The following is a 26,888-nucleotide window of genomic DNA, read 5'->3' as shown; positions in this document are numbered from 1 at the left end:
ATCAATACTAACCTAAATGCCTCTGCCCCTAACATGCATCTCCTCTCCAGGGTCATAGACCTTTCTTACTCTGAAATCACTGGCTTTTTCCACAAATACTGCTAACCAGTTTTCTCAGTATCATACGCATAAGGGCTATAAACTAATGAGCAGATCTAGGTTATGTAGAAAAGGTGTAGAAAGGAAACAAATGTTGAACGTCACATTTACATTAACTTCTCACAGTTCAAATGGAAATTTATCCACAACATAGTATGAATCATGCAGTAAGAAAAGGAGGAATCTCCAGTTTCTTTGATTTATTTGTCATATGGTTGACTGATGTCAGTATCAGTGGCTAAAAAAAAAGTTTAGACATCCAAAAGAAAGGAGAAGAGAGAGGAGGAAAAGGTCTAGCTTTCCACAAAATCCATTTCTTTTAAGATGATGAGCTCAAACCAAACCAGATCAAAGGCTGAGGACGAGCAGGTTCTTCTGTTCCTTCCGTGCTTGTCTCGTGGTCTGGCGCCAGCTGGGAATCAAGGGTATGGGACGGGTGGATGTGTTTTGTCTCTCTATATATGTATGTATGTAGGTATTAAAATATATGTACATACATACACATATATGCAAACAGAGACAGTCTTCCTAAAAAAACGCTCTTTGCAGTCCAGAGGCAGCAGAGTCACTGTGAAGGAAGAGCTGGGCAACATATGGCTGTAGAGTCTGCACTGGAAAAGTCACTGGCTACACGCACGCCGGCTGTAAGTTCTCTTTACTTTCATGAGGCGAAATAGGAGCTCTGCATAGAGTACAGCCTGTCAATGGGGTTTCCTACTCTAGCCTGCATGGAGTTAACTTCGGAAGAGGCAAGAAAACAGTCGCTCAAGCTAGTTAAAGAGGTATCACTGTCGATATCATGAAAAATGGAGTCGTTTCCTGCAAATGAAACGCACACGTTAGGCGGGACGCTGCGCAGCCGGGAGGACACAGCACACACGGATGCTCGCGTGCTGCAGCGAGCGGAACACTCCTGCTCCTGTGCTCGCATGCTAACACGCTCTGGCCACGAGGGTCTGACCCACAAGGAGGAGGGCTTGGAATCAACCCGCGGGGGTCAGCCGGCAGCAGTGCGCCCAAACCTGCCAGGGTTTAATTTCAATCTCAGTCAGCTGCACAAAACAGAGCCTTGGCTGACAGCAGGAGCAGACGGTGCTGGGGAGGAGCAGGTCCCCAGCTTCTCCACGGGCTCCAGCACTCATGGGAGCACCAGGACTGTCAAGAAAGGTGGAACCAGGGTGCCCATGACAGGGAGGCATGGTCTAAGAGCCATAATCATACTGGTCTTCATATACGCACAAGGCAAAAGTTCTACCAGTGTGACAGGACCCAGGAAGAGACCTAGTTTCCCTGGCCTCAAGTGAGCTACAGCTGTAAAAATGCTCTCCTTCAGAAAATTCCACTCTTTTAGGGCTGGTCTGGAACAGCACCTTGTATTTCCCTTAGCAACTAAGTTTTGAGCTTACTTCAACACTGAAGGTACTAGAAAAAGCTCTAGCTCAAGTCCTAGGGGCTCTGCAAAAGTGTTAGTCTGGTTCTTTTTCCTCACACACTCATTTGAAAGAGCTTTCTGCAATCCCCTGCACCCCTTTTGGAGCACAGAACCTACTTCCCAAGGAGTTTCACTCAGAAAGCCAAGCAAACCAACAAAATCACAAGCCATCTAATGCTCGAGGGCACTTCATATGTCCTCAGCTCCTTACAGGACCTCCCCAACTTCCTGGTGTGCACCATGGACTTGTCTCAGTGGCCAAAGTAATGACACAGACCCCAAGCAGATTCCTGTTGGCCTGTGCACGCTGTGCTGGGGGCAGTGATGCGCATTGAGCCTCTAAGTGAAGTGCTCCTGGTCAGCAGAAGGGAGTCTGAAACAGGCCCTTGTGGGCTACCGCAAGGCCGAGAATCACAGTCTGAAAAATCCTCTGGCATTCTCTTTAAATGCCACACTGCAATTGTCCAGAGCCAATAATTGAGCTTTTAGTGCTTGTAATGCGTTTGATGTGGGGTCAAGCAATCGTGAAAGCAAACCGTCATCTTGATTTGGGACAGAGAATAAAACTACGCAGGAGAAATGTCCTGTGGTAACCCATCTCTTAGTAGCTCAAGAGCTGTTCTTTAACAAATCCACGCATCCAATCTGAGTGGTCTTACAGGGCTGCTTATTCATTTTGTAATGAATAGATTACTTCTCTTTATTGAAGGCACTTTTTCCTCAAAGCTTCTAAGAAAAAAGGAAAAATTTGTGAGGGAGCTAGAATTTGGTACTGTTTATTTTTCAGTGTCTTGGACAGTGGTTTGAAAAAGTGGAGCTTGGAGAGGTGATGTTACTTGCTTATTGTTTATCAAAATTATACTATGAAATAGTTCTGAAAGGCGTTCAGAGCTTGAGATGAGCTCTGTTCTACCCCCTTATCTGTACAAGAAAATACACACATAAAACTGACTGGTACAAATTCTCTGGTACAAATCCCAGAAAAATATTCTAAAAGCCAGTAAAGCTGCTGCCCCTATGGAGTGTGATCCAGCACAAGGACCCAGCTACTTGGGATGTGGCAGAATGAGGCATGCCTTACCATAGGGGTTCATGTGGTCGCCTGGCATTTGTGGAGGGGTAAGACCCTGCTGAAATGGGTCTGTGCCATAACTGCTTTGCTCCATTGCTACAATCTGCTGCTGTGGTGGTGCAAGTGGTGTGTAAGATGTCATCATCCCTTCCATTCGGTTGGACATTACTTCTGCAAAGCAAAGAGGAGGAACAGTTACTGCTGGGGAACAGGGCAGAATCAGTGGCAGCAATGAACCCTAGCAAATGCAGTCAGGGGTATCCTCTCAGTCAGAGAAACTTTCCAGATTTTGTCTGAGCGTAGAGCCCTGAGCAATGAGCTGAAAGACTTGTAATTTCTACATGATTTCTGGAGCTCCTAGGTCCTGGACCTTATCCTCCCAAAGCCCATATACTCTGTTTGACAGAGCCCAGTTATTATCTAACTCCTGCTGGTCCCAGCTTTTCTGCTCCGGGTAAAGTCGAGGATTGGAGGCTGCAGGGTCTTGGGAGCTGGAGATGCTCAAGGGTACCCCGAGAGCAGCAGAGCAAGTTCCAGTTCCTGGGTGCAGTGCCTGCCCCAGGATGGGCTCTCTGTGCCTTGCCTGGGGCAGTAACGCCAATGCCTGTGCAGATTGCCAGCTGAGCACTGTGCCCCTTTCTGCAGAAGAAAACAAACTGAGGGATCTGTCTGGAGCAAGCCTCCTGGAGATTTCCTCCAGTGCAGACACCTGCACGTGGCACATTCCTACTAGAAACGAGGTTACAGCTTCTGCACAAGCACCTCTGGGGTCTGATCCCACCAGGAGAACTCAGAGTAACCTGTCATGGGCACTCGGGCACACCTTTGTGTCCTTCCCCTGCTGATGGCTGTACTAAACTGTCATGTGGGAATGGCACTGCCAGACAGCTGCAGATTCTTTCTCTCTCACTTTGCTTTCCCACAAATCCCCTACCTTGCCCTAGTCGCTGCGAGTTCTGCTGCTCCTGCTGCTGTTGGTGCCTTCGTGCTAGCTTTTTCATCTGAAAACAAGCAGAAGAACAGAACATTCTTGTAGCTCCAAATGCAACAATTTTGTTTCCTTACAAAACTCTCTGCAAACATCTTATCAGTTAACACAGACCATTTATGCTTATGCACACACTGTTGTGGGTTCAGTTTCAATTCTAAGCTTAAACACTTCAGTTTCCAGTTCAGATTTGCATGCAAAATTTACTCCCAACCCTGAATTGCTTTGAGCATATTAATTTAATGTCTGTGTTTGGAAGTTGCCTTTCCAGTGGATGTAGAGAGCAGAGCAGGCAGAACACGCAGAGCTCAGCTGTGGGATTTGTGCAGTGTGAGCAGCAGCCAGGGCAAGAGCCCATGATGAGGCACAGCCTGCATTTGACTTTTGAGGATGGGACAAACAGCCTACCTTTGCTCTTTGGTTTTGAAACCAGACTTGGACGACTCGCACACTGAGCCCTGTTTCAGCTGCCAATGTTTCTCTGACCTGCAGGAGGAAATGTTTAATGATGCAATTTTTCATAAGTTAAAAAAAAAAGCAACCTAAAAACCACTGATCAGTTTTGTTAAGAGGAATGTTTGTACTTAGAACAAAAATTGCATGTATGGAATTACTTTTAAAAATTCATCGTATTTTTGCATGGTGTTGTCAAGTTCTGCCCCAATGGCGCTACCAGCTCTGTAACTACTAAGCAAAGAGTGTGAGCTGAGGAAAATAAACCAAATTTACCCATAAAAGACTTGTGTGCAAAAAGAGCGCTCTGCTTTCCCCCGGAGAGCTGCTATGGCCCCGGGAAGGGGCAGGGCTGTCTGCAGCATGGCCTGGTGTCAGGGCTGGCCTGGCCCTGCTGGAGCTCCTACCTTTCTGCAGGGCTTAGAAGACACTTCAAAGGATGCTTTGAAGGCTCGTCTCTGCTGTGTGGTAAGTATTGTCCTTGGTCGTTTAGGTCTTCTTGGGTCCTTCCCATCATCACTTCCTTTTCCTTGGGTTACTTGGCCTTTGGTGGGCTTAACATCTCCATCTTCATCATCACTTTTGACTGGTGAAAAAAGGATATATAATTGCACTTGTTCCACCAAAAAAACACGATGTTTGAGAACTGCTCTTCAGTCAACAGGTTCAACTATTGTCCCATGGTTATTTGAATGCCTAAAGCAGCTGTGAGCAGGAAGAGACTCTCTCAGATCTGTGTGCTCTGCCTAAATCAAATGCCACAAAAGCATTAAAATGTTTTCAATTTTTAATTGAGGTCCTGATCAGGGGATGGAGACTCGGAAAATGCTTCAGTATTTCCAGGAATTGGGCACAGAGACACTTTGTGCCTTTCCAGCACCTCTTGGTCCCATGTGCTCACCTGCCCCAACCTCAGCACCAGATAAACACCTTCACCTTCACAGCTGAACTTCAGCTTCTCCTGCAGCATTATCTGCCTGCACTGCTACAGCAGCAAAACAGCATAAAGCAAGTATCACACAAGTATCTCAAAGCCCATCTAACTCAATATAGCACAGATTCCAGCTACTGAACGCTGTTTTGAATGTTTTGAAGCTCCAGCAATAATATTAAATATAATCTTTGCCATCTCATTTCTACTTTCCACAGAAAACATCAGTAATCTTCCTCTGTGCATTAAAATGTGTCTGTATGTACAAGCACAAACTTCTCTTTTTCAGTAAATGCATACAAGTATCTATGTGCTTGTGTAGACCAAAGAGATTATTTGTATTTTCTATAATTAAATTCTGAATACTCATACAATCTGGTGATATTACGTGTGTTAGTATATTGTCCTGGGAAATCTCAAGCACAGTGGCAAAGGTTGATGGGTAAATACACATTTTGTTGAGAAAATCAACCTTTCAAGTCAGCATATTTTATTTGACCAGACTACTGATTTTTCTTCCCAAAAACACTATCACATTATTATAGGGACTTCAACATGAAGAAACACATGGAATTTTTTATATACTGAAAGACTGCATTTGGGGAATCAACAAATTAGACTTTAATTCATTTTAGGGTCTGATTATTATGCACCTAGCAGTCTAATTACCTTTTACTTTAATAAGCATCTTTGGCCTAATGATTAAAGGGAAGTTCAGTCATTTTAATAACCATGACATTATTAACTTTCCAGCATGCCATTTCTAAGGAAAGGTTTGTGAGGATTAATACTGCTCATTGGAGAGTTACTCTTGTGTCCAGTGGATAAATATTTGATTGAAGCAGGACACATTCTGAGCCAGGGCTTTGCAGATTGTGTGCTCTCACGCAGACCCCTGGGAGATCAGTGTTTTCACTGTGTTAGACAATGGGAGACAAACAACTTGTTTAATTTGTCAGCTTGTTTTTCAGGTTTGGGTTGGACTAACAGAGAATAATGAGGAAAAAGAAGCATCTCCAGGACTAAGAAACTCCCCTTTGTGCCGAAGGGAAATGAAATTGAAACCAAGACTGGTTTGTGCTACCGTGGTGGCAGATCATGAGTCAGTCTGGTGCTGAAGAGGAGCCCACCCTGCTCCAGGCTGGTGCCAAATGCAGCTGCCAGCAGCCGTTGTGTGAGCAAGGACAGCAGTGGGGAAGGTGCTGTGCCAGCCCAGCGTGGGGACAGGAGCTGGTCAGGGGTGAGGAGGGCACAGGCAGGGGCACAGGGGGTGAGGTGGGCACAGGCAGGGGCACAGGGGGTCACTGCAGCTGCTGGGGCAGGCTGTGCTGATGGTCAAGGAGCTGCCAGCACATGCCCCACATGTCTCAGGCCCTCTGACTTGCGATTTACTGAGCAGAGCACTCAAGGTCCTGCAAATGCAGCGTGACAATAACTAAAGCACTGCTCCAAGAGTGCCCCTGGTCCCATGCAGACACCTTTGTCTTGAGGTATTCCTGGTGTGGAAATACAAATTTTAGCAATGTGGAGAATATGACTTTCAAATTAGAGATCAAGGATAATTTCTGATACCAGTTAAAATAGAGTAACACATTTTCCCATAAACCAGAGGCAAATATATCATTCATACATGTAATGGAATGGTAACTGTTGATTTTCTTGGAAAACAACAGTGTGATTATGATGGCACAAACCCACATCTCAGTTACTTTCAGGTTCTCTTCAGTAATTCTGTGTTGCACTTGCAATCTTTTTTAAAGGTACTATTTGTAATTGGCAGAGAGATTCCTCTTGAAAATCATATTACTGCTCTGCCCATTTTCCTAGTTTAGTGCTGAAATTGTATGTGAAGAAGATCCCATGAAAATTTTGTTAAGTGGATGGAAGAATGCCTACAGAGAACAGCGTACTGATACCTTACTTGAGTGAGACCTTGGGTAGCTAGAGTCAGTCTGATTCATGCTTTATGATCTTACAGAAAAACACATTGATGAAAGCAGAAAGATTTTGTCTTTTAGTAAGCAGGAGGTTAAGGAAGAGAGTCAGGTTAGGGAAAGCAGACTGCCAGTAGGAATGTTTTCAGCTGTGCCTGCAAATTTGCATAGGTGGCACATGCATATAGATGAAGTGGATGTGAAAATGGATGCACTTTTCTATACAAAAGCTCTACAGACCCATGCAGCTTTTCCAGTCAGAGCAGGTGTGGGAAAAGCTCACCTGAGTCTGAGTCGTCTGGGCTGACCGAGCTCAACAAGTCTTTCTCTTTCTCATAGTCACTTTTGCAGAGCAGCTGCCCTTCCTTGAGGACAAACTCGTCCCCTTTCCTCAGCTGGCGCTCGCAGACGCAGCAGCAGAAGCAGCTCAGGTGGTACACGCACTCCAGCGCGCGCATCACGAACTCCGTCGGCGCGATCTTCTCCATGCAGCCGCTGCACTTGGCAGCAAACAGCCTGCAAGGAGAGCAGCACGGTCAGGGGCAGCCTCAGATCACACCATGCGTGGGTCTAAACCCAGCAATGCCAGCACACATCAGTCTGGCTCACCCTTCTGCACACGGCAAGACTCACATCCTTAGGCTTGGAAATAGCATAGACATGCAATTTTTCCAAATCTCAATTCCTTTGGTCTTGAGATTCCCTAAATCACCTTTCCTGGACAAAGCCCACCAAGATCTGTCCTTATCTCAGTGGGTTTTTCCTTTTCAAAATGAGAAACAAAAGGGAGCTCCCAAAGTCAGATAATTGCTTAAACACAAATGTATTTCAATTCACCTTTTAGAGGAAGGACCAGCTCATGCTTTGTTTTATGCAGGGCCTCTTGTTTCAGCACTTAAGCCCTATTCTGAACAGACTTTCCATTTTTGGTATTCCCTGTCTCTGAGGAAGCTGATAAACACAGAAATGAGCATGAAAACTTTGTGCTTTTGCTGAGGCAAAGGCAGCACGTGTGCATACACACGATTGTACACATGCAATCAATAAAGAGAGGAGTGAAATAACACAGCTTTCCTTTGGATGTTGAGTTATTCCAGAACAACCTGTCTCTGAAGGAAGTACTGTGCATTTTAAATGGTGTGAAACATCCTTTGGCAGAGATAGGCAGTGATACAATCTGTCAAATTACCAGTATAATCACAGACCCTAGAACACACACCGCATCCAGACTAGTTCTTATTAATGCTCTGTAAACCCTGTCTTTCATCCATCATTAATTTTCTAGGTTTAAGTTAGAATTATTTAGATTAATTTTATTTTGCTTTCCTAATGGCAACTGGGAATCTCCCTAAGTGAGATTTCAGAAAAGGGCTGCCTCAAATAAAGACGGATTGCTGTTACATCCCTGTGTCACATGGTGTGCTGGTGATTTGAAATTCAGTGTCTTTTATGGCAATACATCACAGTGCAAGGTGCATGAACATTTACATTTCAGCAAGGAAATGAACACCACTGCACCAGCATGCTCACAGAAAAAAAAAATTAGATTCTGCCTTTTAGCGTGGGGTATGCTGACTTTTTCCTTTCATTAAAATTATAATTTTTCACAAAAAAGGCAATTCTCTCTTATTTTAGAAGGCTAAGGCTGTGGGAGTTATTCATTCCTGCAGAGCCTCCATTTTGTCTGAGCTGGGAAGTGCAGGAAAATGGCAGTACAAGCCCTCGGCAAAGGGCTGGAGCCAGAGTGGGCAGGAGGGAAAAGCAAATGTCAGTATGGCTGCACACAGCATCCAGACAATGGCCCAGAGACGGGAACTGGGGTGCTCCTGGCTGTACCTGGAGTGACCACACCGGGAGCCTGGCCAGCTCAGCGCACACCTTTGCACCACCACAGCCGCAAGGTAACAGTGGTGCAAGGTGGGCTGAGCGGCTCTTCTTCAGGTGTGTAATGAATTAAACTGATCCCAAGGAAACTGATGCCACCCAGGACCCTGGGCACTGCCATCAACAGGATGGCTTATTCCATACCCTCCGTTTGCTTTGTCTCCAAGGTTTTCCTTACAACGCTTTAGCCAGCAAATTCCTAAGCAGAAAATATTTTTATCTCTGCACAATTTTATATCTGAAAGGATTAACACACAAAGAGGGGAGAAAAAAAAAGAAAAAGGTGCACTACAATAGTTGTTTCTGTTCGACTGCTTAAACCCATTTGACTCATTTAACCAAGCCTGGCCTCTCTGTCCGAGGGGATGCCCTCAGGACGGGCACACCTGGGAGAGACCTCAGAAGCGGCAGAGCTGGTGCGAAGGCTCTGTCCCTGCATATGTACCTGCACTCTGCAGGTACCCTCCCCATTCCCTCCGGCCGCGGGGAGGGACGGGCTGGCCCCGGGGTGCCGATGCCCGGCAGCACCGGGAGGGACGGGCTGGTGCCGCTCCCCGCAGCACCGGGAGCCCGGCCGGCCTGGGGAGCGCTCGCACACGGGCCCGGGGAGCCCGGCCGGCCTGGGGAGTGCTCGCACACGGCCCGGGGAGCCCGGCCGGCCTGGGGAGTGCTCGCACACGGGCCCAGGGAGCCCGGCCGGCCTGGGGAGTGCTCGCACACGGCCCGGGTAGTGCTCGCACACGGGCCCGGGGAGCCCGGCCGCCGTGGGCAGGTGCCCGCTCCCCTCTCCGGCCGGGCAGAACGCGGAGCCTCCCCCGGGGGCAGCCGCAGCCGCCGCGGGCCCGGGCAGGGCTGGCCCCGCTCCGGGACGGGCTGCGGCTGCCTCCGGCTGTCCCCAAGCAGACCGCACAATGCGCCACCGTCCAGCCGCAGTGAAAACACAAATGCAACACAGCTTACAGACAATTTCAAGAAGAAAACCTGAGGAAAGCATAAATCCTCTGCGCCTCCCCTCTAACGGGGACACAAAGATAACCTCGTCGCCCGCTGTTTCCCTGACCCGCACCTTTGCTGTCACACTGCCTTAGTGTTTGTGTTTTTTTCTTTTTCTTCAAAATAAATATATCTAATGTGAATAGAAAATACTTTGTGCTATTTACTGGCAACCGACTATTCCCGTAAAGATGGTGCTTTTGCAACAGCGCTTCCCAAGGCAGCCTTTTAGCTATAACGAATTACACTGTCATCAGTGTAGATTAACTCATTCAAATGAACATTAAATTGCCCTGACAATACTGCACGGACTTCATATCCTGAATTTAACCCTTGTCAAGAAAATTCCCCTCCCCTGTACACCGGAACTCTGTATTATAACATGCATTCACACAAATACACTCACACACACACACAGAGCAGCGTGTTGGGTTGAATTCTGAGATTATAAAATTTTCATTAAACCTATCTTATAGGGTGTTTATAGGTATTTTTTCAGCTTCCCAAGAGGAACACAAGGTTATGCACTCTTTTTGCACAAGGCAATCTCACAACAGGAAACTAATCTTGACAAATGACCAGACTTTGATAGCTGTGATCTAAACCACTGCTCGTTAGACTGTTCATTTTATAAACGAATGGTAATAAACCTGTTGGGAAGTGTAGGATAGCAGGAATACTTTACAGATCACCCCTTTACAGGTTTCAATCACAGCCATAAATTTGAAGGGGAGCACACAGATATTCTGTGCTGAGACAAAGACTCTGTGCCATACCAACCACATTTAAAGGAATTTTTTTTTTTTTTGCTTTCTATACCTTTTAGAAATAATTTGCGTAACTCTGGCTTTTTACTCCCGTGGCTGATTATCTCCAGCTCTCTTAAGCTAATGTCAAACCTCAAAATCCTTGGATGTGTTAAAGTATGTGGAGAGTGGAAATCAAATGCCTTTATTAGAAGCCGCAGGAAATCTCCGACTCCTAAGCACAACGAAAACATTCCAGAGAAAATCGTTCAAAGAGGACAAAGAAGAAAAGCAGAACAAGAAAACCTTGTTTTGAATCAATGATTGCGGAGTTTTATAAATAAATTCTGTTGCCTGGACAATTTTGAAAGACAACTCAATAGGTTTAGGAGTTTTTAAGTGTGTTTGCCTGTATGCCTGGAACACTTGGGGGACTCAGCCAAGCTAAAGCTCAGAACAATGGCCTTTCTGTCCATCAGAGTATTTACAATAAATGCTCTGAAGCAACTTTACAGTATTAGATAATCAAAAAGTCTTTGCCAGCCAAAACTGTGTGAACTTACATTAATTTTGCATATGTATCGGGGCAATGCAAATGCTAAGACATGTCCTGACTTTAACCAGTAGATGAAAATGTTCACCAGCGGAAGAGGCCATAAAGATTTTATTTGTTAGGATATCCCTGTGAAGGCAGGCCGAATCAGTAATCCTCAGAAACAACCACAGTTACATGATGCACTGTGCCTTCCTGCATGGCACAGCCATCTGGAGTGCAATACGGAGCCCTGATTTATTATATCCCACGCGGTTATCTCACAGTAAGTTTGACCCTGCTTTGCTCCTGAGAATCTCGGCTCTGCTGTTTACTCTCCTGGTGCCCTGACAACCCACCCTTTACCTTTCTGTGCCTCAGCCAGGTCCTTCATTTCCTCCTGTCTGTGGGCAAATAGATTTTGTTTTATTATAACTAATTTAATCTGTGCTGAGAGATGTCCGTGTGCAGTGTGAAATTTGCCGTTCACATTAAGCGTGGTTCAAGAGGTTTGTTATACAGGACAAAGGTAGAAAAATCGACTAATTCGGTCAGGTTGTTTATTTACTGGGCCTCTGCCATGAAGCAGTAAATAGGAAGTTATTAAGCTGTGTTTGATGTATGCAAGAGGACAGATGCTGCTTCCTACCTATCAGAGACCTTCAGTCATTTCCCTTTCCGTGTTATTCTGACATTATGTGTTGCAGCAACCACAGCAGATACCTGGCTTTTCTTTATTTAATAAATATGCAAAGGTAGGGGTCACGGCTTTTGTAAGTACTCTTGGTGCAGTCTCTGCGAGTGACATTTTTCCTCTGCTGGGACATCCCTGCTGGCCTGCTCTGGTGCTGGAAGTTTGCTCCACACTCCTGTGCTATGAAACAGGGTACAGCCAGAGTAAAATACAGCATGTTTTTCACACAAGTGAGTCTTATTAAGAGAAGAAATTAAATTACTAATGAAAGATAGCTGTTCCTTGCTCTTTGGGATAAATTTTTATATTCTTTCTTTAGATGACGTAGGATTGGAAAAACAGTATGCATGGGGTTTTTCTAGCACAGGACTTGAATATTTTTTGTAGTGTCTTACAGTTCACGGGTGCTTATAAAGTGGAAAAACCGTTGTTTGGTTGCACTCAGTTCAGAATACACAAAACATCCTGAGTGCAGTAAAGTAGAACAGGAATATTATAAATTTATTATTCTAAACCCCCCACCTCCTGAAAAATGAAATAATCCATTTAACATATTTTCCCTGCAGATGAAATAATTACATAGTTTATTAAAGCCAATTTCATAGCTGAAACTTCAGTATAAGAAAGATAATTCCCTTTCATCAAGTAGTAATAAAATGTGCAAAATTTTTAAGTTTCTAGAAAAAATCTGTAATATCTAGAGAGAAACTAAAACAAAGAAACCTTTTTATTCTTCAGTGAGAACTGAAGAAAATATTTATTAACCCTCTATCCACAGGTGCTGTAGTGTGAACACCAGCCACTGGCGAAAGCTTGTGTTAAATCTGCATTTCACAATGTGGATTTAGACTCACAAATTACATATTGCCTATCTTGGTAATGAATGACTTTTTCTTCATGTAAATATTTTACCTGCATTTCTGTGAGGAGTGCTGTACTCCCCTGCCAAGACAAGCTGACGGCTAAAACAACTATAAGGGACCGCATATTATGGTGTGCCAAAATCTTGCTGTGAAGATTTGGGACTTGGACCACGGACAAGGTCAGAGCCACCAGCACCCACGGCCACTGTGCCCACCAGCAGCTCTGGGGTGGAACTGGGGTGCTTAGACAAAAGCACAAAGACACACAGAATTTAAAGCTCACAGCCTAATGCAACTTGCTCAAGTGGGACCAGAATGACCTAAATAGTTACGTCTCCCCTAACTATAAAGTACAACATAAAATGCAAAGTGCAGAGCAGTTTCTAGCTTTGAGCAGAATGTGACACACTGAATTCTTCTCTTTGCTTAATTTTCATCCCCTAATTGACCACTTTGTTCAACTGTCTTCCATCACTGCCATGCTGTTCTATTTTATAGCATTTTTCCATACAACACTTTGATGGAAAAATTTATGAAGAATAGAATTATTGCTGTTAGAAGGGAATTAAAACAATTTTTCATTTACAAAGTCACTGATATTGCTCTACTGTGCTCCACCTTTGGGAATCCAATTGCTCTTCTCAGCTACTCCCATTCCTCTTTATAGCACAGCAATTGCACTGTACAGATTATGGCTGCAATTTTCTCCTAATCTTTTCTGTAGAACAGAAACTGTTGTAAAAGTTAAGGGCACCAATTGAGTTGATAAAGCTAGGGCTGCAATTAAGAAGACTTAATGAATTAACAAAATATGTGATTTTGTTAGAGTTATATTTCTAGGCAGTGCAAACATTTGTGAGATAACATTATTTTTGTCCGTAAGTTTCAAAGAGGCTAAATGGGCTTCTGCTGTTGTGCTTTTTGCATTCTCCAAATCACGCTGATGGGCTGTAAAAACATCGTATTTCTCAGGGCATTTGTGCTTCTGCCACAGCTCTACTTAGCTGGGGGGCGGTGGTCGCCAAAACAAAATGGGCAGTCCTTTTTTCCCCCTTTGGATTCTTATTCAGATATTTACACAAATTAAATCAAATCCACCTCGATGTCCCTTTGTGCCCTCGCTAGGATCCAGTGGGTGAAGTGGCCTCTGGAGGGGCCCTGAGGAACAGGCTGGGATGCTGCTCCAGTCTCTGCTCTGACAGACATCTCATCCTGCTTGTTCACTAAATGGCACACTGAATTTACATCACCAACAACACAGGGAAAATCTTCTAATGCAATTTTTATATGATATTTCACCCTAAAGGCCCCATAAGCAGGGAAATTGTGCTGTTGTGATTCACTGGCCTGGTCTTCACTTTTACAGAAAAAAATAATCATGTCAAAGCAATTCAAATGTAATTTCTAAGTTATTTCTTGGCTGGCAAGAATGACTTAGAGAAAGAATTTACTCAAGGCTTTCCTCACAACGAAGAGCTTTGAAAGGAAGAAACGTTATTTGCCTGTATAAAACAAAATCACTTCCTGTGCCTGCTGCAGTGACGCTGGTGGAGAGCTTGTGCCCAAACTCATCAGCACAGCCAATTTAGCAACTGATTTGCAAGGGAAAGATACCTTAGTCCTGTGGTGTTAATGTCTTTACAGTGGGGGGTCTATTGCCAGCTTCTCCAAACTCATCAACACAATCTATTATTAATACCCAGAAAGGCTTTATAGTATCTTTATAGCACAAGGCAATGAAAGCTCTGTGGTGTAATCTGTTATCTATATTGCAAAAACATGTGAAATAAAACAAAACATAGACACTTCATAAACAAAATGTTTCATCTATTATATCTCTCTGCCTCCCCTGTATATAAAGCAGTGGGGTGCAGGAAAGGCATTCAGAGAGATTTGCTGTTAGACGTAGCACAGGCTCCTTTAAAATTCTATTTGTATTGTGACAAATTTTACACTGAATGAAAATTTCTGCTTCTTTCACTGAGACAGAAATATTCGAACATTTGCAAAACGGCTGTGTTCTGTCAGTAGAGCAAAGGGGGTGAGGTGTAAAATACAGCTCCCACACTCGTACAGGAAAACTCTTTGACAGAGGGATGAGCTGGCGGAGCCGCAGTGAGGATCCAGGTGCAGCAGGGCCAGGTGGAGGTGTGGGGGCATTGCCATGGCACCAGCTAAGGAATTGGTCTCCGGTAAGCAGCAGCAAACCCAAGTGCCCGCTGGAGGCAGTTATTTCTCTGGAAAGCACTCAAGAACAGAATTTGAGCAAAGTTGGATCTTTTCTTCTACTATTGATATGCATGACAAGATTTCATATGAAAAGCCCAGAATTACCCTACCTTTAGACCCTAGGAACAGACACAGTTAGAGAGATCATTTAGCAGCAAATAAATAAACACAGTTTAAAACTCAAGAAGCTTTTGTTTCAAATAAACAGATTGTGGCAAAGGTGGAACTGAGAGGGAAGCATGAAGCAGTTTTGTGTACTTGGTGCCTGTATGTTTGCAATACAGTAAGAACAAAAAAAGTCCTCAACATAGGGCTGTGTCTTATTTCCCAGATGCCTTTTTATGTTCTTTGCCGGTTGAAAATAAATTGTTCTTTTGTAGTGTTTGTCTTTTCAGTCCAACTGTCAGCTATTATTTTTCTATTTCCTCTTTTTGTCACTTTGCATTATTTTTGGTGCTGTAATTCCCATTTGTTCCCACTCCTATCTTCCTGTCTCCCATTGTTCCATTTTTTAATCCCCAGTTTTACTCTTCTCTGGCTCTTTTTTGGCCCATTCTCAGTAGGGTTTGAGAGAATACCCAGGCGTGACTCCCTGCTATAGCAACCACACCTCCCCAGGAAAGCCACAACAATCTCTTCGGGAGGAGGAAAGTCTTTCACAAGCTGGCAGCAAAAGTAAATCCTTCTTCAAGGAACAAGAAGGATTAGCAGGGAGCAGTGGGCTGCAGACTTAACCCTACCCTTCATTTCTTTAAAGCACCAGTCACTCAGAACCCTGCTGTGATGTACAATTAAACAGAACCCAAAAAAATCCTGAATGACACAAGAGCAGGATTGTGTAAAGGTTTAATTCCACTTTAATACCTTTCCAAGTTCAGAACTCAAAGATAGCAATTTAACCCAAGAATCCCCATCCGAGCATGAAAAGTTGCTACTTGTCTTACAAAAGTTCCAGCTATATTCTGCTCTAAATCGTGCTCTTTTAGGCTGACCCTTAATGGATGAAATTTTTCCCCCCCAATCATCTCACATGAATCTTTTTATAGTCCTCCTTTCACAAACTTTGCTCTTCTGATAAAAACAAGGGACTCTTACCAGAAACTCTAAAAAGGACCGCTGAAAAAGGAAAAGGAACACTATAAAACCCCAACACAAACCTCCAAAACTCAGGTAACTAAAGGTGTCTGCTGCCATGCCTAAGAATGGTAATTTATTCTTGTAACATGAAGTGACTCTTATTAAGCTTATGTCAATTACTTACTATTAATATTAGCATGGAAAATAAATACTCCTCTTAATACAGTGTTTTTTGGAGACTTGAAACATCTCAATCATTTTTTTTAAATTAAAGAACAGACGAGCTTTGTTGTTCTAGTATGGATGACTACCAAAGTTGCTCTATAAACTGAATTTTTAAGATTAGACACAGAACTATGAAGACCTCCTGGCTTCTGTAAGGCTAAATATGGTTGACAGACTGAGTCCTAAGACTCAGCTATCAGCATCTGTGTTTGTATTTAGGCTTTAGTAAACTAGATGCTCTAAAGCCATACAAAGAGATTTATCAGTAAGCAGGGCCCTACAGCACGCCCAGGTCCTCCTCCTGCCTCCAACGTCTGCACAGGTTTTAAGTTATTCCAGCAGTCAAACATTTATAACACAGGACACTTCCACATGTGTGAAAATGAAATCCCATTAGACACCAACAACATTATTAGGCATGCAAAGAGGATTATTCCTTTAAGCTCACAAGACTGAAAGGTTTGTCTAAACATTTTATTAACTTTTTCAGATTTTTTTTTAATTAAATGAAAAGTTGTAAGTAGGTCAAAGCTGAAATACTTAAATACTACTTAACTTTTGGTTAAGTATATGTATATATGCTATACACACAAAGAGAGAGAAAAAATAAAGATGCCTGCTAGAGAAAAAGTGTACAAAATCCTCTCATATCTTATCAGCACATTCCTTTCTTTCAGCAAGAAAATTTGTATGGCTTGGAATTGTTCTAGAAAAGCACCAAAATGTTACATGGCATCGCTTGGGGTTCCATATACGTTTTCAAAGATGAGATGCCTTGTTGAATATCTGGTTGAAAAGAAATCCTGCTCTGATTGCACTGTCCTTTTTACAGATCTGACAAAGCCCTTTTTCTCAAAACATGGTATTTGCCGAAATGCATTGAAATTTGCTCATCAAGAGCTCTGATGTTCTTAAGATCTTCTGTTAAAGAAGAACAAGGGAGTAGAAGCTGTGTCAGCTTTTTCTTCAAGTAAGTGAGATGCAAAACTCCTTGGAGAGCATCAGGAACAGGACTGGGTCCCCATTCAGGGGGAAGATGACTTTAGAACCGACCAGCTCCATCGGCAGTTCGGTGCTACGTTTCGGCATGTGTGGGTTGTTCACAGTATCTCAGTTTGTCGCTGGGAGGAAGGCAATTCTCTCTCTGGATCCCGCACTCGTCCCAAGGCCAGAGCAGAGGGCAGCGCCCGCCCGTCCGTGCTGGGCACAGCCCGGTGTGGCACTCACAGCCAGGGCTGCCCCGCGCCTTGCTCTTGTCACTTCACTGACAATAGGCGTTAAAATATTTAAGATTTGCTTCTAGCACTGCATGGAGCAGGCAGGAAATGTAGAAGCTTGGGTGTACAAGTTAATGAAATATGGTTGGGTGAGCATAAGCTCTTAATTTAGACAATAACAGTTACCGCCACAGCGTCTTTGTGTCCGCTTTATGAAAGTCATAAACTCTGCAAAGAAAAGCAGGAGCTATTTCACCCTGATGGTCTTTGACTCCCTCTCACTACCTGCTGGTGCAGTTAGAAAGTATCAACTGTCTTTGAACAGATTAGGACCAAGTTAAAGTGTGACAACATCTTAAGCTTTCTCCGCATGTTGCCAATGATTTCCAACTAAAGATGTTACCCTCATCACTTCTGCCACAATGATAAGAATCTATAGCCGGCTCGCTTGAGGAGATAAAGGCAGTTTAGCAGGAAGTATAAAGTACTCCAACTTGCTACGCTAAGTGGCTGGCTGTCCCAAGCTAGCTGAATTTTTCCTCTACAAAGCACAAAATCCTTATCATTAGGGACTTAAGCTGCTTTTTATTTTGAGACAAAAAGAATACTGTTTATTGGCATCCAACTCAAACCAGCTGTAAACAGTTGCTTTGATGAAGAAGCAGCTACAACTTCGGCGTGCCCGAAGGCACAAACCCACCGAATGCCAATCATTAAAGGAAGAATGTAAGGTGTATATAGGGTCAAAAGAAGGCCAAGGGACGTTTGCAACCTCAGGGATCTCGGATAGCTCGCTTTGCCTTTAGAACCAGTGGAGGAATTGAAGCTGTTCCGCCGTATGACCTCTGTCTATCTCCAGAGGCAGCTCTGGGCTCTCGGAGCAGCAGCAGACCTGCAGTGCGAGGCTTTTCTCCCCAGCACGGCCGGGGGAGCCACACCGTGAGCTTTGGTTTGGCAGAGCTGAGCGGCTCCAGGATGCTGCACCTCGTGGCACCCATGCAGGAGCCCCGCAGAAGGCTCTGGCACCTGGAGTCCTGCCAGGGTCCATAGAATCACTGATGTGCAGGTAATTTTAATTCTTCTTGTGACTTCTTTCATCTAGAAACACTTTACTGGTTGCAACATCTATTTAAATTAATATGGCCCACCAACAATTTTGGTCACAGCCAAACCAATGTGGACCCTTACAAAGTTAAGTGCCAGCTGCTCCAGGCAGCCCAGGGGATGGGCTGGCATCTGCTGCTGGCCCTCCTGCCATTCTTCTTCCTCCTCGCCGCTCTGCCTAGTAGACACTGAAGCCTCTCAGTTGTTCCAGGCTCCCTCCCACTCCCCATCCCTAGCACAGCATCAAATCTTCCCCAGAAAGAGCAGCAGCACAAAGGGTTTCGGCATGGAAGGGCGGTGCTGGCTGGTGGGACGTGGGGTTCCTGGTCCTTAGCAAGATCAGAGTGGCTTTTCAGTGGGAATTCAAATGCCGAGTGAACTCAGCTACCAGGCTGCTCGTGGGAACCAGCTCTCATTTGTGCCACGTGAGCTGGGATGTTTTATAGGAGCATGTTGCTTCTGTACAAGGCTCTGGTGCCACCAGAGATGGGGCTCCTCCAGGCACAGGCTCAGCAGCTCCTCCTCCTCCCGATGCGGAGAGGATTCACACCAGCATTACCAGTTCCTCTGGCAGAAACAGGGTGCATCTCCCGACCCACATCCTCACCCACACCACAAACAGATTCCTTGGGATCCTGACGACTTGGATGCCAGGCTCCTGACGGCTTGGCAGCCTCTCCCTGGCCAAATCTGTACCCAGCACCGTGCACTCCTGCTGCCCCCTGGCACAGCCACAACGGGAGCCAGGCTCTCCCTGTGCCCCTGGCACAGCCAGACTGTCCCTGTGCCCCCTGGCACAGCCAGGCTGTCCCTGTGCCCCTGGCACAGCCACAACGGGAGCCAGGCTCTCCCTGTGCCCCTGGCACAGCCAGGCTGTCCCTGTGCCCCTGGCACAGCCAGGCTCTCCCTGTGCCCCCTGGCACAGCCAGGCTGTCCCTGTGCCCCTGGCACAGCCACAACGGGAGCCAGGCTGTCCCTGTGCCCCTGGCACAGCCACAACGGGAGCCAGGCTGTCCCTGTGCCCCTGGCACAGCCAGGCTGTCCCTGTGCCCCTGGCACAGCCAGGCTCTCCCTGTGCCCCTGGCACAGCCACAACGGGAGCCAGGCTGTCCCTGTGCCCCTGGCACAGCCAGGCTCTCCCTGTGCCCCTGGCGCCTCCTCACCCACCACATCTGGGTGACATCTCCAGCCCGTGCTGGTCCCTGCCTGGCATCAGCTCCCAACATCCATGCAATGCAGCAGCTCCTCCCGAGAGCTCCAACATAACTGGAATTGCAGGTATTATTTTGGGCTCACATGACAGGAAAAAGGCAGTAGAAGGCTTGCAGTGCTGTTAGATTATTCTTTTCGTATTACATATGTAATGTTGTATAACTCTTTCTAATTTATTCTGCTAAGAACTTTTCCTATATAAAACCCCAGATTTTTTTTTTAAAGAGACAGTGGTTCATCTTTATTGTCACATTGATATCTTTATAAACTTACTCTAGTGATCTACAGGAAAAGCAAACCAGACAGTTCTGTATTTATGGGCATATTTTAAAAGCCTCTTATATTTAAGAACTGCATTTAGCTGTGTTAACTGTGAGTTGCAGTAATAAAGGCTCTGCACACTTCGATGCTAAATTAAAAAAAGTTCTGCTGTTCAATAATACATAGATGCTGTTTTTTTCATTACTCTTTAATATCATTTCCATTTAGTTTATAAATAATTGTAGCTAGCTAATGAAACGAAATAAAACCTGCCTCCAGCCCATTCCCTAGAGCAAACTAAACTCCTCTTTTTAAAGCTTCTTAATCACCGCCCAGTTCTTACAAAATTAGCATAGTAATGGGCTTTAAATTGAGCCTCTTTGTTTTTTAATTAAGCTCCCAGCAGGTAAAAATAAAACAGATTATTGAAGAATATGCCAACCCTAATAGCCTGCAACTCTTTTGACAATTAAAAAGATCCCATGTTAACCCTTTTGAGGAACCCTGCATGCTAATTAGTCACTCTGAGGCCCAAATCCATCAACATTCCATCCAGACACCTTGTAAAGTTAGGATGGCTGGTCCGTGTCCATCCCTGCCCCATTCCCACAGAGGTGAGGAGCCCTCGGCGGTGCCAGAGCCCACGGGCAGCCGTGTGCCAGGGCAGGCTGGCATTTGAGCTGCCTTCCCTGATGCTGGAGCTTTTGAGCTGCCACATCCCACGGGCAGCCGTGTGCCAGGACAGGATGGCATTTGAGCTGCCACCCCTCGATGCTGGAGCTTTTGAGCTGCCACATCCCATGGGCAGCCGTGTGCCAGGGCAGGCTGGCATTTGAGCTGCCTTCCCTGATGCTGGAGCTTTTGAGCTGCCACATCCCATGGGCAGCTGTGTGCCAGGGCAGGCTGGCATCTGAGCTGCCACCCCTCGATGCTGGGCAGTGCCACTGAGCTCCCAGCCCCGGGCAGGGCTCCCAGCTGCCCACAGCTCACCCTGTGCCCACCCTGTCAGCCCCAGCAGGGTTGGCAATGCCCCCTTGGAGCCTCTGCCCCATTTTGTGCAGCACAAGGAATGGGGTGCCAGCAGAGCAGCCCCCAGCCCAGCCCCGGGGCTGGTTTGGAGTGTGCTCAGCAGCACCAGGGCCCCAAACATGCCAGACACACAACGACAGAGTTTTGCTTAGCAACGTGGAGCTGCCTCAGAGGCAAAGGTAAATCCTGAGCAGAACAAGGGGGTTAAGAAAGTGCAGTGTTGGAGCCATGGACAGCAGAGAGTCTCTGGGAAAATTTACTAGACACTGCTGGCAGCCTAGAAATAGGAATAGCACTGCTCTTCCCTGGCAGTTCTGTGTCAAATATTTGGAAAGCTCTGTCAGAGTCCCACGTTTTATCTTCAATGTCTGCTCTGAGCATCAGTGCAAAGCGCTGGCTGCCCTCCACTTGCATCCAGCCAGGATGATGAATCACCACGGTTGGAAGTGTTGTGTCCATCCAGAAATGAAATCATCAGCATGAAAAGCCCATTCATTTCCACAGACACTGATCACTCTGCATCCTTCAGAGACTCCCAGCAAATGGGGCTGAATGCCCTTGTGTACCCAGTAAGGCCCTGCCTCGTCCCAGCAGCTGCAGGAACTACTGTCAGCTCCTGCTTTATATTGTACCTTACAGTGCAAGGGTCACCGTGATGGAGTTAGGGGCCCACAGAGAATCAGATTTAAGGGCAGACTCCAGCCATGAATATATGCTGCCTTCCTTCACTGAAGCATTTGGGAGCCTCTGCATTGTGTTTTCAAATATAAATGACATTTCATGTGTCTCTCAACTGATATCAGAAAAATCAGAGAAAGAAGGATGCACCTCGCTTACAATGAATACAAATTCATTAGGCAAAGACTTTCATTTACCCTCTGCACAGGGACAGAACTGACTTACTTTAGAGGGCACCTCTGGATCATGTTCTGATACAAATAAAAATTGCCAGCAGAGTCATTCAACGCAATGTAGGTCCATCACAAAGAATTCCCTTTCCCTGAGCTGTGCTGGAGATCACAGGCGATGTACATCAGAACTGCAGAGGCCACTGTGAGATGGTGGCGATAAGCTGAATTTCCAGGTGGGATCCTCAGTCCCCCCCACTCACTGCTCCCTCTGGGCCTGGCAGACAGACAGCTGATATGTACAAAAATGCTAATTCCTCCCGAGACCATTTCAATTACCAGAACCTCTCCCGGAATATATTTAGTTCAAAGCAAAAAGCTACAACGTTCAGAATAACCTTGCTATATTCCCATCACAACTTGCTGAGAGCAGCTGGAGAGGCAGTATTGGGTACAAGCTTCTCCATCCCTGAGGTTTGTCAGCTGCTGGTGGGGCTGCAAAGTCACTGCAGAAGAGCAACGACTTGTGAGGGATGCATTTCCTGAATTCTGGAAAACTGACTTTAGAGAATGCAGCATCCCCTGCACCAAACAATTGCACTCCCACCATTTTGTGCTGAAAGCTTCCCAGCCAACTGAGGACAAAAATTCCTTATGCATACAAGATTTATAAGACAGATTTCAAGTTGAAAAGTGTGTTTTTACATTGCACATTACACACCTCATACCATGTCACATGAAACAATATTCTATGAAACTCTGCTGCCAAAACCACTTTGGAAACATGCATTCACCCCAATGCACCTTGAGAATACAGAATGGTGCATTTAAAAATCCTTGAATCCCTCTGCCATTTTTTAGGATTTTTACCAAGCCCAAAGACATCCCTTACTGCATGAGGAACTCCTTCTCTACCGCAGCATCAGTCAAAATGGAAGAAACTTTTTTCCATATCTGATCCTGACTGGTTTTCAGCTGTGACTGTAGATGGAGCTAAAATGAGCCCACCACATTCTGCTCTGTGTGCACAGGCTGTTATCTCCACCAGCTCTGACCTTTTGCAAATGTGATCCAAAGTGACCTTTTAGTATTATTGCAGCACTAAATGCAGTTTTTCAAGTAATCCTCACTGGAGCATGTTCTACATCAGTAGCTGTTGTGCATTGGAGAATCCAGCCTTTCTGCTGTCTCGGGTTTATTGTCATGGCCATGTCTATGGGGCTGCACAATTTTATATGAACCTTATATGAACCTGGCATTCCTACTGCCAAGCCATTGGCCAGCAACACCTTTAAATAGGCAGTGCAGCTGTCCAAACAGTGCCTGGTGTACCTGGACAGCATAGAGGTGCTTGTTTACTCTCCTCCAGAATACACAGAGGTAATTATTCTGGATTTCATCACTGTCCATTGTTTTATGCTTTATATCCAACCTCTCAGGAAATCAGAGGAAGATATTATTTCCTAACAAAAATATCTGTCATCTGATTCCAGCTGGCAGCCTCAGCCTCCCTCTGCACCCCAAATGTGGGCTTTGGTTTAATGTCTCCTTGTCAGGCGTGTGTTTTATACTGGCACCGTGCAATATGATTTCTTTTGCATAAAGGAAGCGCCAGTGACAAAACTGCTCTCACCCACCCTTGAGGGTGAGGACAATCACACTTCCAGGGGCCTGGGGGGCTTTGCGAAGCAGTTTCCAGTTATGTGCCTGCTGCAGCCATTAGCACTATTCAGATGAGAGCAATTCTGCACCATTAGCAGCTCCACTTCATGTTTTCTTACCAAAACTTAAATGTAACTTGACAGCAGCAAGGAAAGTTACAGGTCAGGAGTCAATTCTTTTGGTCAGGAAGACACCATGTCACAGCTGTATGCTATGAAAACCTGTGTTTGCTAATGTTAATGTGATTAAATTTACCATTGACTAAATTTATAAGCCTAATTGAAATCTGATGCTTTCATGTGAGTAAATCAATACAAACAAAATCATTTGGCACAAAAATGCTAAGAACAAATGCAATCAGGTCCTCTTGCACACTCTTTAAGACACACATCTAAGCGTGATGACCGGTGGGTTGAACCACTGGAGTTGCAATCTCATTTGGAAAATATATACTAATTTTTATTTCCAAATTCTGTCAGAACTCTGAGAAAGACTCTGCAGGTTCGGTAGTTAATAGCAATGCAGAAATCAGCATTTTCCAAACACAAGGCTCTAGATAGATGCTGTGATATCAAGACTGTGTGAAATAGCCAGCAGTAAGAAACTCGCAGGCTGGCCAAGGAGAGTTGAGGTTTGTCTGTGCAGGAGGAGCTGCCCCGTGGCCGTGCCCCATGCCAGGGCTCGGGGGCACCCACAGCCCCCGGGTCTGCCCGGCTCGGTGTGAGCTGCCAGGGGCATCACAGAGGGCAGGAACGCCCGGGCTGGGCACCAAGCCCAGAGCTGCATTTGCCCTGGTGCTTTCTCCTGCTCTGACACCACACAATGCACTGGCCACGACTCTCAGGGAGTTCCATGATCCCTTGGATAAAGGAGAACTCTGGCTCTGGTCATTTCAAATGAACCCAGCTCTGAGAAAACCAACTACCTCTCAAGCTGTCATTTCTCATAGTGTGACAACTTGTGCCAGCCCATGGAGCACACATGCCACATCCTCCATCTTCCGCCTGACCCTGGAATTCCAGCAGTTTTTGTGATTCCCATTAAAAAGATCAAACTCTGCACAGTTCTGTGCATAAGGCAGAATTCTAACTCTGCGAACAATTCTGTAACTCTGAAAAATATCATTAAATTAAAAGCAGGAAAATATTTGAAGACACTCTTCAAATTTTTTCTCCTATTTTTAAGCAGTATTTTCCAACTTAATTTTTGCCTATCTTAAATTGCCTGAAAGAGAGAGAAGCTACCATGAATATTTTATTAGGCTTGGTATTACGCAAATTAGAGAATTTTGGACTTAACCGTAAATTACCTCTCAGCCCCTAGAGGACTGTTTCCATGATTTCCCACCTATTAAACACTGACCCTCCGCATTCTTCTGCTCTGGAGAAGCTCAGTGCAATTCCTGATTTGACCCTGTATGGATAGAGAGAGTGAGGTATGTTGGGGCTTTAGGAGCCCGCCTGGAGCGCAGAGCTCCTGTGGCTGCTAATAGAAGTGCAATTGTTTTTAAAAGCCTTCCAAAGTAAGTGACAAACAGCAAAGAGGTAGAAACACTCTTTGTACAAATCCCTCACTCTGAAGCAGTGCTTTTAATTGGGTTCATAGCACTGCAGTGGTTACTTCAGCAATTCTCACCACTCATCCCACAAATAGCAGCGAAACCCATAATCAATTGAAACTGAAATGCTGAATTCCAAGTTCTCTGACTTGCCTGTTCCTCCCTGCAATGTAGGAACGTGAATGCAGCAGCACCTATGTGCAAGCACAGCCCCAGAGTAATCATCAGCCTCCTGATGCAAAAAGGGGAAGGAAACAGAGAGGAATTTCTTAGGAAAATGATCATTACATATAATACACAGTTTATCTGCAACTACCAAACACTGCAGGCTGGATGAATCTCCAAGCTCTTCTTTTTGTAACACCCCCAGAACCAGAAGTATGATATGCTTAATTTAAACCATATTTCTGCAACCTCTAAGTGCTTTAACAGAGCTAGAAAGTTCATCTTCCTGTAGAAAACAATTTTATGTTGTTTTTCCATCAAAAATTCACAAGCACTAATAAGTAAACTGAAAAACTAGGTTACAAATACATTTGTACCAATGCATATATTCTTCCTTTCACCCACATTTTCCTGAGCTCATAGCAGATTTTCTAACAGCACATTGCAGCATAGCAAGATGCATTTGCTACAGGTATGTAACTTAAAACTGTTTGTAAGAAACATCCTAAACATGTCCCTTGCTGTAAATGTGACATCTTTACAGCATATGCTTAGTAAATGAAAGCCCTGGGAAAAGGAGGAAAGTCAGGATACCTCCCATATAACTGATTGTAAATTCTTGGGCACCAGGTTTATATTCTTAATAACCTACTAGTTAGACTTAGTGTGTCTGTTCCATCTAAGTCAATTTAAATGAGGTGTACCAGATACAGTACATAAAGTGTTTCATACTTGTGGAGATATGTTTAAGTATTGTTTCTTTAGGAAAATCTAATAGCTAGCTCCAGTTAATCACTGTCAGATGTTCTACATGCTGCAAGTGGTAACTTCCTTGACACAAACTGCTTTTAATCAGGAATCTCCAGCATATCTTGCACACATCTCAGACTGACTTTTGCGATACATTAAAAAGTCTTTAGAGCGTTTAGTTTTTGTTCGTGTTACCCTCGTCTACTCTTTGCTTTACTGTGTAGGAAAAGCCCTACATATAACTTCTTCTTTCCCTGGAAAAGGAGAATTCCGCAGGGTTTCATAAAAACGGGGCCACAAAGGCAGCCCCCGTGCCTCCCCCTCTCAGGGTTGTACAACCAGCTCAGAGAAAGCAGAGCCGGGCCCAGCCATGGCCGGGGCAGCGTTCCTGCTCCCACCCCTTGCCAAGCCTTGTTTGTACACAGGGCCTGGCGGGGAGCACGCGGGTGCAGCGCCGATAACAGCAGCCCCCAAACTCTGTTCTTTAACTTCTCTGACTCTGAAAAGGCAATCAAAGCCACCCCATAATGTGTGATTAAATATACGCAGGGGATAATCTCTCCTCCGAAAAGCTGGAGAAAAGGTGGTGTTGAGACTGGTTTGAAGTGGTCTCCTTAATAGAAAAGGACGGTCCCTTTCTGTGTACATCATGATTTGCTTTGGGATTTCTGTTGTGCCCCGTAAGCCTACAGGATATTACAGCAGCTTTTGTGTCGCTGGTGACCCAGCTGTTCATTATTGAAAAATTCCACTGCTTGATGCTAAGGGCAGGAAGGCTGACCCCTCATCTTATGGACGTTACTATCTTTCAAAAGATACAGGATTAAAGGGCCGAGCAAAATCTGGAGGAAAGCTATGTCTGGTTTTCTGTGTTTTCATTGTCTTTTGCTATATTGGCCCGGAGAGGGATGTTTGTACAGGATTTAATTA

General features: G+C 45.1%; 1 protein-coding gene across 1 annotated transcript in view; it reads right to left on the bottom strand.

Moving 5' to 3' along the window:
* Positions 1-672: 672 nt before the first annotated feature.
* Positions 673-26,888, bottom strand: part of LMX1B (LIM homeobox transcription factor 1 beta) — an 81,505-nt gene continuing 55,289 nt past the window's right edge. Inside the window, exons 3-8 of the mRNA XM_059486186.1 lie at positions 7,193-7,425; positions 4,452-4,630; positions 4,000-4,077; positions 3,538-3,604; positions 2,613-2,774; positions 673-918 (exon numbers count right to left, since the gene is read on the bottom strand). Of these exons, the coding sequence (XP_059342169.1) occupies positions 761-918; positions 2,613-2,774; positions 3,538-3,604; positions 4,000-4,077; positions 4,452-4,630; positions 7,193-7,425 (877 nt within the window). The 3' untranslated portion in view covers positions 673-760. The remainder of the gene's footprint in view (positions 919-2,612; positions 2,775-3,537; positions 3,605-3,999; positions 4,078-4,451; positions 4,631-7,192; positions 7,426-26,888) is intronic.

The sequence above is a fragment of the Ammospiza nelsoni genome, chromosome 20 (assembly GCF_027579445.1).
Source record: "Ammospiza nelsoni isolate bAmmNel1 chromosome 20, bAmmNel1.pri, whole genome shotgun sequence".
Taxonomy (NCBI): Eukaryota; Metazoa; Chordata; class Aves; order Passeriformes; family Passerellidae; genus Ammospiza; species Ammospiza nelsoni.
Note: the sequence above shows the minus strand (reverse complement) of the source record. Positions and strands in the feature narration are given on the sequence as shown.